Raw genomic sequence first — 15,474 nt, 5'->3', positions numbered from 1 at the left:
TACCTCTGCCTCCCAAGTGCTGGGATTAAAGGCGTGCCCCAACACGCCCGGCTAGCATTTTATTTTTAAACAGGCTCTCACTCTAGCCCAGGCTACCCTTGAGCTCATTCCAAGCCTTCTACCTCAGTATCTCCCAAACGCTGGGATTAGTGTACTCCACACTATTATCCTGGTTTTAGATTTTTTAAAAAAATACATTTTATTTATTTGAGAGAGAGGAAGGGAGAGAATGGGCGCGCGCCAGGTATCCAGCCACTGCAAACGAACTCCAGATGCATGCGCCACCTTGTGCATCTAGCTTACGTGGGTCCTGGAGAATCGAAACGGGGTCCTTCGGCTTTGCAGGCAAAAGCCTCAACCGCCAAGCCATCTCTCCAGCCTTGGTTTTAGATTTTTGAGCCAGGGTTTGAAGCCAAGGTTGGCTTCGAACTACTGATTCCCCTGCCTCAGCCTTCCAAGTGCCTTTTTATTTATTTATTTATTTATTTTTTTGGAGACTTCTCACTAAAAAGGAGGTTCATTTCAAACTCGCGGCCATTCTCCTGCCTCAGCTAAGGTGACGCGACGGAGTGCATCTCCACGGCCCACTGCCGACCACTGTGCGTGCGTGTGGATCGCATCCGCGTGCGCGACCCCCACGCGTGTAGCGTGCGGATGGTTCTGAGAGTGACGCCACAGCCGGCGAGACGGTCTGAGGCTCCGTGGATCAGCCCGAGGTGCTTAGCTGAGCTTTGGTCGCAGAGTGTCCCTGCAGCTGCGTCCCCGGCGTGCCCCAACTCAGGTGAGCCACCCCAACCCCAGTCGCGGGCACTGCGCCTGCGCGTCCGGCCCGCGTTCCCGACGGCGGGCCCCATCGCCATCGCCGCTTTAAGGGCAGCGCGCGCGCTGACAGGGGCGCGCTTCCCGGAACAGCGCGCGGAGGGCATCGCGGCGAGAAGTGCGGCTCCCGCCGGAGCGGACGATGCTCGGGGTGCCGGAGCGCGGGCCGCCGATGGCCACGGCGACGGGGAGCGCCGCGTGACCAGCGTGGGCCGCGCGGGGCAGTATGTACGGCAAAACGGGCAAGGGCTCCGTGCCTTCCGACGGCCAGGCGCGCGAGAAGTGAGTGCGCGCGCGGCCCGGGAGGCTCGAGGGGCTCCGGGGTCACGCGAGACCAGAAAGGCGCGAGATTTAAGGGTCACGCGACACCCCAATGGCCAGTTTGGAGGGGGCGCGTGAAGCCCAAAAGGTGCAAGGGTCCACCCGAGGATCGGGGGCGCGAGACCCCAGGCACTGGCAGGTTCACGGGAGACAGGGGGTGGAGAGACCCGGGGCACGCCACAGTGGCTCGTGGGGCCACACGAGGCCGGGAGCGCGCGAGACTTTGGTAGGCCCGAGTCACCGAGTGTGAAAACTCCAAGGGTTCGTGAGGTCACGCGCGACCTGAGAGGTGCCAGGTTCGAGGAGGCACGGGGGTCACGCAAGATCCTAAGGGCGGGCGCGAGATTCAAGAAGCTCCAGGAATCACGCGAGACCGAAGGCCCCAAATTTGAAGGGGGTGTGTGAGGCTCTGGGGTCACCTGAGACCAGAAATGCACGAGAGGGACTGGAAGGGTTTTTTTGTGGCGCAAGATTTGAAGGTGGTCGGGGGGAATCTTCTTGGGCTCGCAATTAACTCCTTAGCAGCAAGACTTTTTCGTGCATGAGGTTCTGGTGCAAGACAAGTTCTCCGTGCTGGGGGCATGGGCAGTCCTGTCCCCTGTTCCATGCGTGGCACCCCAGCCACCCACACAGAGCGCCGCGTGGAGCTGTGAACTTGAAATGCTGGGAGCCCAGCCACCCACACTGCCACGGTGCTCAGTGGCCCATAACTGAGCTGTTCAGAACAGTCCTATGTGTGGGACAGGCCTCGGGGGGCCCCAGTTACACCTTGAAGAGGCCCCCAGTGACTGATGATGGCATTTAGCTGTTGCCTGGTGGGAAGCAGGAGTGTCTATCAAGGTCATTCACCTCTGCCATGTCCCCACGGTGGGATGGTTCAGCTGGTCAGCAGGTCTGGCTAGGTTGGGCCTTGGGGGCTGCTGGCCAGGGCAGTCTAATCCCAATCCGAATGTAGTAAGGCAGGATCCTAGTCACCACTCAAGCCTGTGGGGTCATTAAGAATCGCAAGATGGCAATGAAGGACCAGAAGGGAGAGGAAAGGGTGTGAGGCCAGGTGGCCCTGGGGCTTGGCCAGTGAGATAGGCGTGTCAAGAAGGTAGCCTGTGGCCATAGGGAGACCCATTTGTGCAAAAGTACATTTGGGAAGCTGGGGCAGCAGGAACTTCAGTTCAGGGCCAGAAAAACCAATGCCTGCACTGGGACTGAAGGCTCCTAGAGGGCTGGAAGGAGGCCTGGCAGGCTGGGGGCCATGAGGCAGCTGGGGCCACAGGAAGTCTGTGGTGGGAGCCCTGGGGCTAGGACTCCACTTAGATGGTGCTTGTATGAACCCAGCCTCTGCACTTCAGAGGGGTTCCACCCCAAATGCAAGGTCTCCCTGGTGTGCTGGGAAGTGCTTCAGGGTGCAGGGTGGGAGGAACTGGTGTGGAAGACAGCTTGGAAAGTGCCAGTTTTCTGTGGGTGGTCAGGGTACCCAGGAGAGGACACAGCCTGCTGAAGGCCTGAGGCAAGTTGGTGGCCCTACCTCAGTGTCCTCATTGAAGTGTGGCCCACTGGCCTTTTGGGGGTCTCAGGACCTGGGAAAGACCACAGGTGGAGACTCTACACTGGCGGCCCCTTAGTGGCCAGCCACTTCCTATCTTAGTCTGTTTCCGCTTCTGCAAAATGGGGTGAGGGGTCACAATGCCAGTACTGGGTTTTGCCTCCTTGGGGACCCTGCCTCTGGAAGAAGGCATGCCATGACCTGTTGTCTCCTTGCCCTCCTCCCAGCCTCCAGGTGTGCATGTCTTAGCCCTAGGTCTGGTGGATGACACCTGTGGGGTGTCCCTGCCCTGGAGTGAGGAGACACACCCTGGGTCCAAGTGGACCACATGTGAGAAGGGATGCAGTGAGCCAAAATGTGGTGTGACCATACTTGAACTTCCCCCTGCTGCCCAACAGGTCTTGTGGGCTTCCCTGTGCACCTGGGGGATTCTGGTCACTAGTCCTGAGAGGTAGAGGGCTTGAGAGAGAAGCCCTGATGAACCTGTGCTAAGAGAAGCCCAGCAGGGCTGGGTGGTCGCTGGTGACCCTGAAAGAAAGGGCTGTGTGCTGCAGGGTCACTTTGGGGATTGCAGTAGGATCCTAATGGTTACAGTAGCTGAGGGCAGTTGTTGGCCTTGGCATCCTACATCCAAGGGGTGTCACTAGGGTCTGCTGCTATGGTAATTCTTCATAATTACTATGGCCCTTGTGAGGCCACTAGGTGCACACACTGTGCCATGTCTGGCACCTAGCAGCCTAGGCCTCTACTCTAGGGCCCAGCCCCAGCACCCCAGGCCAATGCTGTTCTTCTGATGGGAGTATACCCTGTGCCATTCCTGTCCCTTTGTGTGCCTACCCCTGTTACAAGAGTATTGGGGTGTTTGGGAGGCTGTGTGAGTGTAGGCTCAGGACCCAGGCCTGGGATGCCCAGCCCTTAGCATGCAGATAAGCTTACTGGGGACATGGAGCAGAGTGAGGGACAGGCGTGGCAGGAACATGCTGAGAGGTGACATTGGAATCTGGGGAGGTGCCCCAGGAAGGAAGACAGTATATACAAAGACTCTGGGGTGGGAGGAGGTGCAGACTACAGGTCCAAGTGTTATATATTGGATGTCCAGGCCAACTGTGGTATGGAGGGGAGGGATAGGGGCTAAAGGGATGGAGAGAGGGAGGGAGGGAGGGAGTGTATGTGTGTGTTGGCACTCAGCCTTGCTCTGTCGCTCAAGCTGGTCTAGAACTCCTTAAGCTATCCTCCTGCCTCAGCCTTCCAAGTGGCAGGGTCCATCGGTACTCCTCACTGTACTATTTAGAGGTGGTGGGAGGTGGCTTAAGCAGGCACATCCAAGCCATAGGCTCTACTGGAGTGGGAGGTGGAAGGAGCATAGAGGCCAGTCTGAAGGCTCCATGAATGTGGTTATGTAGGGTAGAGGGAGAATGGGGGCAGGGAGAGGATGGCAGGGCTCCAACCTGGGCCATCTCGGGAAGGGAATGGGGAAGAATGAAGCAAATCCTCAGAGAAGACCCAGGGGTCATCTCAGGAGCATTAGTAAGCCCTGAGAAGAGCCCTCCCAATCCTTTCTAAACACCCAGCTCAGCTTTCATCTCTCATATCCATCTTTTAAAAAATATTTAATTTATTTATTTGAGAGAGATAGCAGAGAGAGAGAATGGGTACACCAGAGCCTCCAGCTACTGCAGACAAACTCCAGATAGTGCAGCACCTTGTGCACCTGGCTTACATGGGTCCTGGAGAATGGAACCAAGGTCCTTTGGCTTTGCAGGCAAGTTCCTTAACTGCTAAGCCATCTCTCCAGCCCTCATATCCGTATTTTTTTTTTTTCGAGGTAGGGTTTCACTCTAGCCCAGGCTGACCTGGGATTCACTATGTAGTCTCAGGCTGGCCTCGAATTTACAGAGAACCTCCTACCTCTGCCTCCCAAGTGCTGGGATTAAAGGTGTGTGCCACCACGCGATATCCATCTTTAAAAAAAAATACATTTATTTATATATTTACTTATTTGAGAGAAAGAGGCAGACAGAGGGAGAGAATGGACATGCCAGGGCCTTCATCTGCTGCAAACTCCAGTGCATGTTAAATGCTTGTGTCACTGCTTACGTGGAGGCTTACATGGGACCTGAGATTGAACTTGAGTTCTTAGGCTTCATAGACGAGTGCCTTAACCATTAAGCCATCTCTCTACCCTTCTCATATCCATCTTTTAAAAAATATTTATTTATGAGAGACAGAATGGGTCCATCAGGGCCTCTAGCCACTGCAAATGAACTGTAGACACATGTGCCACCTTGTGTACCTGGCTTTACATGGGTATTGGTGAGTCAAACCTGGGTCCTTTGGCTTTGCCCACAAGTGCCTTAACCACTAAGCCATCTCTAGGCCACTCATATACATCTTTAATCCCAGACTGGTCCTGGGCAGCTCTCCTTCAGCCCCTCATCCTGAGCCAGATGCCCACCCTGATCCCCAACAAGGACTTATGTTCTTAACCCCTTTGAAGGGTTGAAGGGTCTGTTTATCTTTTACTGGTGATAAGTGGCAGCCAGAAGGACAAATGCTGGGTGTGCTTACTGAGCAAGGAGGCGTGTGTGTGTGCGCGTTGTGGGGGTGGGTTGGGGAGTAGACAGAGAGAGGGATGGAAGAATGATGAGGGTGCAGGGAAGGGCACAGCCAGAGTGGTTGGTTAGGGATGCCAGATACCTACATTGATTTCCCAGAGTTGGGGCGGGCCAGAGAGCAGAGGTGAGGGTCTATGAGGACTCATGGTGTGAAGGTGGTGGGAGGATCAGCCCGGCTGGAGCGTGGGGCCTTCTGAATCAAAGACTGGTTGTTTTAGGTTGGGGCCATCAGCCAGGAAGAGTGAGGTGTGGTCAGCTGAGGGGAGGCCCCTGGGGACCCGAAGGTCTGCTGTCCTGGGTCTTCAGAGTGTCTCTCATGAGTCCCCATGGGGCCAGGCAGGGCAGTGGGGCACCCATAGGACAGACATTCTGTGAGGAGAGAAGCCTTGCATAGGGAACTGGTGACCTGAGGCTGGGGACTTCCCCTGCTGTGGGAGATGCCACAGTAGTTGGGCAGCTTGTTCTCTCACCAGAGGGCGCTGGCTGGGAAGAGGGGAGGCCAGACCAGGGAGTCCCTAAATGCTCTTTCAGGGATCTGGTGTGAGGGCTGGTGGCCCTGCCTCCCTTCAGCCATTTCCCTGTGCCCATCTTCCCCAGGGGTGTGGTACTTTGCATTGCTGGAGCTGCCTAAGGAAGTTACAGCTGAGTGAGATCCTGCCTTAGGAGGGAAAATTTACAGCTGCTGCTGGGTCTTAAGAGAATGGTACCCTTGGGAAAGGGCCTACAGGTGGAGTGTTGATGGGTGTATAGGGGTTGAGCCCCTGTGAACAGCAGGCTGAGGAAGCTATCTTCTGTGAAGAAGGGGGGTCTTCGAAGGGGTCAGCAGATGAGGCAGGATGGCCAGCCTGAGCCCACTTGCCCCTGCTCCGTAGGCTGGCGCTGTACGTGTATGAGTACCTGCTGCATGTGGGCGCCCAGAAGTCAGCGCAGACCTTCCTATCCGAGGTGAGTCGCCCTGCCAGGCCTTCCTCCACCCCTCACCCACCTATGCTCACTTTGTTGTTTGGGCAGGTGGGCCCTAGGCATCGGTCGTACTGTCAGGCTGTCTGTGGGTCCCATGGGTCCCTCCCTGTCGGGTGGGCCCTCACGTGCCCTGCTCTGCCCACAGATCCGATGGGAGAAGAACATCACAGTGGGCGAGCCCCCGGGCTTCCTGCATTCCTGGTGGTGGTGCGTGCGGGGCTGTGGGGAGTGAGGCGGGAGGGTCGAGTGTGTGCGTGGGCTCACCGTGTCTCCTCTCCTCTGCAGTGTGTTCTGGGACCTGTACTGTGCGGCACCAGACCGCAGAGAGGCCTGCGAGCACTCTAGCGAGGCCAAGGTCTTCCAAGACTATGTGAGTCCCTGGAGCCAGACCACTTGTGGGTGACCTCCGGGATCCATCCAGGGTCCTTCCCAGGATGCGGAGGCCCGTTCCACCACAGCCACCCTCCTGTCCTGCTGGCAGGGTGCAGGGAAGTCGCGCTCCTGCAGACCAAGCGTGGCACACATTACCTCCCGGGCCTGTGTGCAGAGGCCGCACCTTGCCATCAAGTTGCCACCCTGTACTTTGCTCAGGTGCATGGAGCTGAGGTGCAGCGCCACGCTGCAGAGCCGCCAGAAGGATAGCGGGTTTACCATGGCGTCGGTAACCATAGCAGCGGGAGGGCGGGGCTCGGCTGCTGCTAGCCTGCCTTCGCTCCGGGCCTTGTTGTCGCCTGGAAACACGGGGGGCCCTGCCCATTGCCTTGACCATGCGAGCAGGCCCGTGCTCCTGGAGGATGATTGACATGGGGGTGTGGCTGCAGGCGCCCAAGCCTAGGTCCTGGTGCAGCTTTTGACAGCTTGGCACTGGGGCTGCGACACCAGTCACCCAGGGACTTGGGAGAGCTCTTTCATGGCAGATTCCCGGAAGTCAGAGTTGGAGCCAATCTCGGAAGTGGCAGAAGGGAGGCGGCTGCGGGGGAGAGGGTTTGGTCGCCAGACACTCCCTCTGGGAGAACTGAGGGCCAGATTACCCCTGGAGCAGGGCAGTCATGCATAGCCCCTGGGAATGTGCAGCCCACTGGTGCAGGTTGGGAAAGGCAGGTCCAGTTCCTTCCCCGTCTGCCTTGTGGGCAGCCAGAGGCTTGGGATTTGGGATCAAGCCCAAGTGACCTGTCCGGCCCCCAGGGCCTGTTGGGTGTGTCATCTGAAGCCTCACCCCTGGCAGACATAGGCATTCCTCTCTAGCTCTTTTTCCCAGTCTCCATCTGAGCGGTCTAGGGCTTCTCTCCTGGAGGTGATGGGACTTGACAGGGGTGTACTACCACCAAAAGGGCAGAGGCTACCTGAGGGTGGCTACTCCATCGGAAGAGCTTGGCTGTATCACTGGATGGCAAGGGCTGTTGAATCCCAGCTTGACCACACGATGGCCCTCTGTCCCATTGCTATCTGTAGCAATCAGGACATCACGGTGCCGGCAGCACCGTGGTCCTTAATGTACTCCCTACCCTTGCAGAGCACGACAGCGGCCCCCAGCCCTGTGATGGGAACTATGGCCCCAAATGATCCAATGGCTGCAGGACCCATGGCGTCAGGTTTTTTCCAGGTACTGTGACCTGGGGTCTCAGGTAGCCCAGCCTAGGGAGGGGAGAGTTACAGGCTGGAACTGAGTGAAAGGCTGTGGTGACAGTGGACATGTGCACCTAGTTCCAACCAGCGATGGAGCTCCCTAGTTTAGTACCGGACAAGGGGAGGTGGGTGAGTTGAACTTGTATTGGGGCTCATTGGTTCCAATCCTGCAAGGACTATACCCGCCAGGCCGGACCACCATCCTTATATGGAACCCACCTGCCCCTTCCCTAGCTAGGCTCAGGAAAAACCCGGCTTAGGTGGCCTTGCCGTCTGCACCCCCCGTTTGTGTACTCCTGGTTTGTGTTACTCCTAACCTTCCCCCCTCCCCGCCACACACCAGAGCCCCAACACCCCTATGATGAGACCTCACAACTAGGTAGGGCTAGCACCATTCCTAAGTCACTCATGCCACCTTTGGGCTGGCTTGGAAGCAGGGGATAGGCCAGATCCTCGATGAGGCTGATTCTACCCCTTTTTGCAGCCCTTCATGTCACCGCGGTTCCCAGGGGGCCAACGGCCCTCCCTGAGGATGTTAAGTCAGGTGAGAGGGTGACAGGGTAAAGGGAGGCTGAGGGGGCCAGGGTGTCCGTCCCCCCCCCACTCAGTGCCGCGCCCCTCTGCAGCCTCCTGTGGGCCTTCCTGGCTCCCAGCCTTTCCTACCTGGCGCCATGGAGGCATCTCCTCGTGCTCAGGGTGAGTAGAGAGGAACTCACCCAAGGGAGGGACTGTGCTCCTGGGAGCTTGGCTGAGGTCTGAACCTCTTTCTTCTGCTCCATGCCCAGGGCACCCGAGCCTGGGCGGCCCAATGCAGAGGGTGACTCCACCACGGGGCATGGCCAACACTGTACCCCAGGTAAGGGGCTGTATGGCTCAGTGTGTGTGTGGGGGTCGACCAAGGGGCTGTGGCCAGGACTTTGCCCATGGCCCCTTTCCCTCCCCAGGGCTACGGAGGTGGCATGCGACCTACACCCAATACCATCGCTGGCCCGGGCCTACTGGCAATGAACATGTAAGGCCCGAGGGTTCCCCAGCTGTTGGGTCCCTCTGCTAGGGTTGACCTTGCATTTGTGGGAAACCTGGATTCCAGTTACTGCAGGGTGGGGAATGAGGCCTAAAGTGCCATTTGGCCCTAGGGAGTGACGGGCTGGACTTGGGACCCTATGTGGCCACTGCTGGTGGGCACTAAGCAGCCTGTCTCTTTCAGGGGCCAGGGCATGCGCGGCCCGTGGAACAGCCCCAGTGGCAGCTCGGTGAGTGGTGGGCAAGTTGAGCCGGGGAAGGAGTGTGGGGTAGCCCCTGCCGACACTCACCACTGTTCCTTGGCCCCAGGTCCCGTACTCCTCGTCTCCTGGCAGCTACACGGTCAGTAGTGTCAAGGGAAACAGGGAAGGGGGGTGGTTGTCAGGGTGGGGTCGTCCTCACCACCTTGTCTGCTTTGCTGTAGGGACCCCCAGGAGGCGGTGGTCCTCCAGGGACGCCCATTATGGCCAGCCCTGGAGGTGAGTCTTGTGGGGTGTGGCGGGGGTGGGGGGGAGAGGCCCACTCCACACGTCCAGACGGCCTCCAATATCCCCGCAGACTCCAGCTCCAGCGAAAACATGTTCTCCATCATGAACTCTGTGGGGCCGAGTGCAGGCCGTGCTAATGTGAGTAGGGGGCTGAGGGACCCTGCTGGGGACAACAGACTCCCGACTCAAACCCACATCACGCTGTGCCCGCAGTTCCCACTTGGTGCTGGAACCGAAGCCCCAATGGCTGCCCTGAGCGCGATGGAGCAGCAGCAAGCGAACGGATCCCTGGGTGAGTGGCAGTGCCTGCCCTGGGGACCCTGTCCCTCCCTGCACTTTTGCTGAACTGTGTCTTCCTCCTCAGGTCCTACCGACCAGGATATGCTGTCCAAGGTGAGGTCCCGTGTTGGGGCGGGGCGGGGCGGGGCGGGGCCTGGGAAGGACGCTGATGGCGGCTGCCTGCAGGGATCCCCTGACGCTGCCAGCCTGAACAACACCCCGGGCACCCCACGCGATGATGGCGAGATAACAGCTGCCGGAACCTTCCTGCACCCGTTCCCGAGCGAAAGCGTAAGCCACGGCGCCGCCTCGCCCCCCGCGGCGGGCCTGAGGGGCCTTGCGGGCAGAGCGCGGCGGGGCGGCCGGGGGGCCCGAGCGAGACCGTGACCGGAGGGGGTCCCCGCCGTGCACGAGCCGGAGCTGAGCCGCCCGCCGGCCGCCCTCTCTCCGCAGTACTCCCCCGGCGTGGCCATGAGCGTGTGAGGCGGTGGGGTCGCCTCGGCTCCGCTCCGGCCGCGGACTTTCTAGCAGGCAAGGACTCGAGGCTGGTGGACCCGCGGCGGTCACAGGCGCTGCCAATAAACGCCGCTCGTTGCGGGCTCGTGGTAGCGGCTTTGACTCCCTCACTGAGCGGAAGAAACACAGGGCCCAGCAGGGGACGGGCTTTATTGTCTGGGGAAGGCGAGGATAGCGGGGAGGGGCAACCTAAGCGCTGGGCACCTCGGGCACCCGTGCGTGACCGTTGGCGTCGCCGGTGCAGCCGTTGGCGGGTGCGGGCTCCTTGCATGGCAGGGAGACGACAGCCCCGGTTCGGGCGACGCCCGAGATCGGGCGCTCCATCTTGTGCTCCAGCAGCATGTTGTTCTGCGGCGGGAGCCCCACGCAGGCCCTGTGGGTAACGGGGATTCAGCACGCCGCCCACCCCGACCACCCGTACCACCCCGTCCGCGCGCGCACCTGAGCACGTTCTCGATGCAGCTGCGCTGGCGGAAGAGCGCATTCACCACCGGGCTCCCTGGCGGCACAAGCGGCGCTTTGAAGAGGAAGCTAAGCAGCGACAGCACAGGGTGGAAACCCTGCGGCTCGGGGTCGGCGTCCGTGCAAAAGGTGACTCGCTGGCACAACTCAGTGAGCAACACTAAGTCCAGCATGATGGGCGCCGCCAGCAGCGAATCCTGCGGGGCGGGCGGGCATCAGGGCATGACCTCTCGTGGCCCCGCCCGCCCGCCCGGCGCAGCCCCACCCACCGACCTCGCAGGTATTGTGCAGCACCAACGTGTTCGTCCCTCCCAGCATCAGCTCCGAGGTGTACTCGTCCAGCGCGCGCTTGCTGTCCCCCACGTATGGCACATACTTGATGACAACCTAGAGGGGAGTCCCACGTCTCAGGCCCAATCCCACCCCATCGAGACCCAGCTCCTCGTGACCTCACGTACGCAGTGGTCAGGCTCCTCTCCAGGCGCATAGAGCACGCGATTGCTCTGCACCATGTCATCTACCACACTGCTCTTGGACACCTCCTTGGAGCGGAACTGCTGCGGCGCAGACAGGTTCTGCCCGTCGTTGTTGCCCAGGTGGTTGTAACTCACGATGGACATGGTCTGTGGACAGAGACATGGTGGCGACGCACCTGCCTGGTTCAGGGTCTGGCCCCCTCCAGACTCCTTGCCACAGCTCTCGCTACCTTGAGGCCAGAGCCAATAAGGAAATCCACGAGTACAGACTTCACCTTCGTCTGGCCAGACTTAAAGTCGTCCCCGCCCACGAACACGTGGCGCTGTGCCGCTAGCTCAAGCGCACCAGGCACCAGCGTGTTCTGTGGGGACCCATTGAGGAAGGCACAGCCCTCCAGGATGCTAGCCACAGCGAAGAGTGTGGAAGGTGACACCTCCAGGCCAAGCTGCGGAAGAGGAAGAGGGAATCAGCAAGGGATGCAGCCTGTCCTTGTCCCCACTCGTCCCGCGTGCCCACCTGGATGGTGCGCAGCAAGTTTTCGGCAGTGTCGTTGAGGCCCGGGACTACATCGCAGAAACGCTCCGTGTTGGCTGTCCACAGCACAATGATCTTGTCCAGTCCGGCATTGGTGCGGAAGTCTCGGATGTCCTTGCGGATCTGCTCCAGCTGCGAGAGGGTGGGAAATTGTCCAAGCCCCCAGTTGGTAGAGAGTTACCCACATGCCAGGGTTCGGAAACCTGGACTTGGGGATGGGAGCAGGAAGCAAGAGGGAGGGAACAGGTGGCCAGTTACACTGGCAGGGAACCAGGGCCGCGGGCAGGCCGAGGCCGCACCTGCTGCGCACGCGTGCCCGGGATGAGGTTGTCAGCACGCGCCGTCTGGTTGGCGGCGATGAACTCAGGAATGTAGACTGAGGGCCTCGGGTGCAGGCTCTCCATGTGTGGCCACAGTTGCTCCTGCAGGCCGCAGTCCAGGACCTGTGCGCGCCGCATCGCCTCGGCCAGGTTCAGTGATGAGATGTCCCAACCTGGGTAGAGAAGGGAGATTTCTCGCAATGGGCCCAGAGAGGACCCCAGTCCCAACTGCAGCTCCTCATCAGAGCCCCGCCCCTCATCCCATAGCTCTGCCCACCATCAAACACCAGGTCGTTGGGTGCCACCATGGGCAACAGCGCGCTGAAGGGCACGAACACCTCCTGGCCGTCGGCATCCAAACCTATGGTCACGGTGCCGGCCTGAGTCAGCGAGCCATAATAGTTGGCTTCCTGCAGGGCGGCAGGGCGGCGCGGTAAGGGGCGGGGGTCTGCGCTGCCCCACAAGCCCCGCCCCTCCCGGTACTTTCAGTTCCGGGCTCTCAGCCAGAGCGGAAACGACTGTGGGCGGAGAGCCTCTGCCTGAGGCCCGCGCTGCCCCGCCCCCTCGTGCTCGCCGACGCCCCCCACCTTGCGGCCCGTGCGCGTGGGCCACGCCAGGCGCAGTCGGTTGGCCAGCACGGCCGCGGTGAGCGTAGAGCCGTTGTTCCCTCCCCAGCCGACGAGCATGACCCCGAGACGGGGCACCTGCCGTGCGGTCCGGAAGGTGAAGCGCGTGGACGTGGGCTGCACCTGGGGGGGGGGAGTACGGCCAAATGAGCCATGGAGACGTGGAGAGCCTCGTCTTGCCCGCCGCCCGCCCGCCCAGCCGGCCCCCGCGTCCGCGCCCACCCTGAGCACGCCGCCCTCGCGGTTCACGCGCGTCGTCCGATACTCATACTGCGCCTCGATGGCCTCGGGGCTATACACCACGCCTGGGCTGTCGACCACGATCTGGGTAGTGGGCTCCATCGCGGATTGCTGAGAGAGGGAGGGACTAGATTAGTGAAGAACCGAGGCGACCGCGCCCGGCCGGCCTGGCTCTCCCAGGGACCGCACTCACCCGTGCGCAATCTGCTCGGACGGCCAGCAGCGGTCAGCACAGGCTCTGGAGCGCGCGGGCTGGAGAGAAAAGAGCCAATGCCACGGCCCCGGGACGCCCCGGCCACGCCTCCTCCAGCTCCTGGGGGGCGGGGGGGCGAGGCTGGCGGCGGGGGAGGTTCCAGGCGCTGTCTCCCCAGCCACGGCGGCCGGAAATTGTCCGTAGACTCGGGCCCGAGTCCCGCGCTCATTGGCTCACTCAGCACGCGCGTTAAGAAGGGGATGACCAATGAACGTCATCCACTAGCCAGCGGGGTGGAGCCGGCGAAAGCTGCGCCGGGGTTTGGCGGTGGTCTTTGCGTTTGAGGTGGGCTCTGTAAATGGATGAGCCTGGCCCGAAGACCTCCAAGTCAGGGAGCTCTAGTGTCCACTCTCGTCTCCCATCAACAGATGCTCGATGGGCTCATGCATGGGTTCTCGGGTTCGCCAACATAAGCAGAAGGGCTTGTCTTGGAGGGGTGGATCAGTTTGCTGGGGCGGGGAGGAGAGAGGCCAGCACAGCCCCTAAAGCACAGCGATAAGGAGCTTGGGAACCCAGCAGGCAGCCGGGGGAGGCTCCCCCAACAACTTGCCAAAACAAGCTGCCTCTTCCAGAGGAAAGTTTCCATTGCTGGAGCTGGTCCAAAAAGGTGCATAGTTGGGATGTGTAAGGGAGAAGGCAGAGAGGGGCCTGCCTTTGGGGTTCCGAGATTTGGACTTCAGAGCTCAACACTAAAGGGAGCTCAGTTTGAAGGTAGAGGAAGAGGAGTGGGCATCTCCCACCGGAAGGGAAACCCAAAAGAGCCGCTGGGAGGGGTTTTGAGGTATCATGAGGTTACCAAGAACCCATTGCACCTTCAAAAGCAAAGTCCTGGGGACGGGCTCAGGTGCAAGAGAGACTCTCCTGTGGGACCTAGAGAGAGGCAGTGTAGACTGTAGGACTTAGGACTGGGGACCAGCCAATGTACTATCAAAATAGTTGGTCTTTTCCTGTTTCCTTGGAGACCAACTTCAATGGCAATGGCCAGTAATTTAATGTCACATTTTAGGCAGGGATACTGCTGGGGTTCAAAACACTCCATCCCAAGGCATGTCACATGGTATATTCAAAATCCCAAGGCTTGGGCTGGAGAGATAGCTTAGCGGTTAAGGCACTTGCCTGCAAGGCCTAAGGACCCAGGTTCGACTCTCCAGTATCCACGTAAGCCGGATGCACAAAGTGGCACATACATCTGAAGTTCGCTTGCAGTGGCTGGAGGCCAGGTCTGGTGTCCCCATTCTATCTCTGCCTCTCTCTCTCAAATTTAAAAAATCCCAGGGCTTAGACTGAGCATGGTTACACATGTCTGTCATCCTGGTACTTGGGAGGCCAACGCAGGAGGATTACACAAGACCTAGGAAGTGGGAGGCCATTCTTGCCTTTCCTGAAGCCAGTAGTGAAAACAGAGGCTGTGTAAGACAAAGGTAGGTTGGGAAAGGGAGTGCCTGTTGTCTCAACAATCACAACTGCAGACCTACACCAGCGTCTCTTGGGTTAAGGGCAATAAATCAGTACTACTTTTCCCAGTCTTCTCTTTTGTATGACTAGAGCCTCATGCGCTTGGGGAAGTGCTCAGCCACTATCACTGGGGACACCCCTGGGGAAGGGGGGGGTTCTTGCTCCAGGATGTTTGAGGCAGGCCTGGATCGTTCTTTCAGGACTTGTGTTAACTCCCTATAGAATGCTGAGGGGTCCAGAAATACAGACGTCCACATTCTGTGCACATGGCTGTTAAAAGACTGTCTCAGCCCCAAAGTAGGGGCTGGGCCACAATTTAGAGCTTGCCATTTGCCTGGGAACTGGATCACACTGCTGGAATGCTCAACAAGCATCTGAGGGTCATGGGGGGAGGGAGGTAGAGGCCCAAGGCCGCCCATACATATCTGTCACAGGGACAGATATGGGAAGAGACAAGCCTCATGATCAGCACTGTAAAGAGCAGCAGTGAGGTGCAGGAAGGCAACAATGGGGGCTGGCAAGTCCAAGGAGAGGGCACTTCAAGGCAGGGCCTGAGAATTCTGCCTAAGGTCACTGGGATGGAGGCCCTTTTAGGTCCATGTGAGACTGGCCTGGACAGGAGGGGTAGTCAGGAAATGCTGTGGCTGGAAGGTCCAAGAGGACAAGGGCTGAGATGTCACCCATCTGGTCTGTAGGACTGGGGGGCAGGGGCTGGTGGGACAAATGGTACCCTTGGGAACAGCAAGGCCTGATTGCCCCCACAGCAGGGAATACTGCACCTCATGGAGCCACCCTGCTCTCCTCCCACTTCTCCATACCCAACTGTCTCAGAACTCAGGCCAAGGTCACTGCCTGCTGACCTCGGCCCTTCCCTCACCCTGCTGTTCAAGTATTTTTTCCTTAAAGAAAACAAACAC

At 59.5% G+C, this 15,474-nt stretch overlaps 2 protein-coding genes across 4 annotated transcripts; one reads left to right on the top strand and one right to left on the bottom strand.

Annotated features, from left to right (window-relative positions):
- Positions 1-1,007: 1,007 nt before the first annotated feature.
- Ssbp4 (single stranded DNA binding protein 4) lies at positions 1,008-10,282 on the top strand. 3 transcript variants are annotated; one of them, XM_045147086.1, is made up of 17 exons: positions 1,008-1,101; positions 6,168-6,240; positions 6,404-6,465; positions 6,544-6,628; positions 7,772-7,861; positions 8,369-8,428; positions 8,511-8,580; positions 8,670-8,740; positions 8,829-8,896; positions 9,092-9,137; positions 9,217-9,249; positions 9,332-9,386; positions 9,466-9,533; positions 9,609-9,687; positions 9,760-9,788; positions 9,861-9,965; positions 10,128-10,282. In XM_045147086.1, exons 1-17 carry the CDS (start codon positions 1,046-1,048, stop codon positions 10,155-10,157), a joined length of 1,080 nt encoding a protein of 359 aa, XP_045003021.1. In that variant the 5' UTR covers positions 1,008-1,045; the 3' UTR covers positions 10,158-10,282. The 3 variants fall into 3 exon arrangements, with proteins under 3 accessions (XP_045003021.1, XP_045003013.1, XP_045003028.1); XM_045147078.1 differs by lacking the exon at positions 10,128-10,282 and having other exon boundaries at positions 9,861-10,088; XM_045147093.1 differs by lacking the exons at positions 1,008-1,101; positions 6,168-6,240; positions 6,404-6,465; positions 6,544-6,628; positions 10,128-10,282 and adding an exon at positions 6,655-6,849 and having other exon boundaries at positions 9,861-10,088.
- A 40-nt stretch (positions 10,283-10,322) lies between these two features.
- On the bottom strand, positions 10,323-13,202 carry Isyna1 (inositol-3-phosphate synthase 1). The gene is made up of 11 exons (XM_004665928.2): positions 13,043-13,202; positions 12,832-12,960; positions 12,571-12,732; positions 12,261-12,393; positions 11,963-12,156; positions 11,646-11,795; positions 11,359-11,574; positions 11,111-11,275; positions 10,926-11,039; positions 10,632-10,849; positions 10,323-10,563 (listed from the first exon to the last, which is right to left on the bottom strand). Exons 2-11 carry the CDS (start codon positions 12,949-12,951, stop codon positions 10,380-10,382), a joined length of 1,656 nt encoding a protein of 551 aa, XP_004665985.1. The 5' UTR covers positions 12,952-12,960; positions 13,043-13,202; the 3' UTR covers positions 10,323-10,379.
- Positions 13,203-15,474: the final 2,272 nt, after the last annotated feature.

The sequence above is a fragment of the Jaculus jaculus genome, chromosome 1, assembly GCF_020740685.1.
Source record: "Jaculus jaculus isolate mJacJac1 chromosome 1, mJacJac1.mat.Y.cur, whole genome shotgun sequence".
NCBI classification, from domain to species: Eukaryota; Metazoa; Chordata; class Mammalia; order Rodentia; family Dipodidae; genus Jaculus; species Jaculus jaculus.
The sequence above is the reverse complement of the archived record's forward strand: the minus strand, read 5'-3'. Positions and strand labels throughout refer to the sequence as shown.

What these genes read in the sequence shown, in the direction of transcription:
- Ssbp4 (XM_045147078.1), top strand. Translation starts at nt 1,046, where the DNA reads ATGTACGGCAAAACGGGCAAGGGCTCCGTGCCTTCCGACGGCCAGGCG. An exon ending in GACGGCCAGGCGCGCGAGAA is followed by an intron (nt 1,102 to 6,167) that starts GTGAGTGCGCGC and finishes CCTGCTCCGTAG; the next exon opens with GCTGGCGCTGTACGTGTATG. An exon ending in GGCATCTCCTCGTGCTCAGG is followed by an intron (nt 8,581 to 8,669) that starts GTGAGTAGAGAG and finishes CTCCATGCCCAG; the next exon opens with GGCACCCGAGCCTGGGCGGC.
- Isyna1 (XM_004665928.2), bottom strand. Translation starts at nt 12,951, where the DNA reads ATGGAGCCCACTACCCAGATCGTGGTCGACAGCCCAGGCGTGGTGTAT. An exon ending in TTATTGGCTCTGGCCTCAAG is followed by an intron (nt 11,276 to 11,358) that starts GTAGCGAGAGCT and finishes CTCTGTCCACAG; the next exon opens with ACCATGTCCATCGTGAGTTA. An exon ending in GAGAGGAGCCTGACCACTGC is followed by an intron (nt 11,040 to 11,110) that starts GTACGTGAGGTC and finishes ACTCCCCTCTAG; the next exon opens with GTTGTCATCAAGTATGTGCC.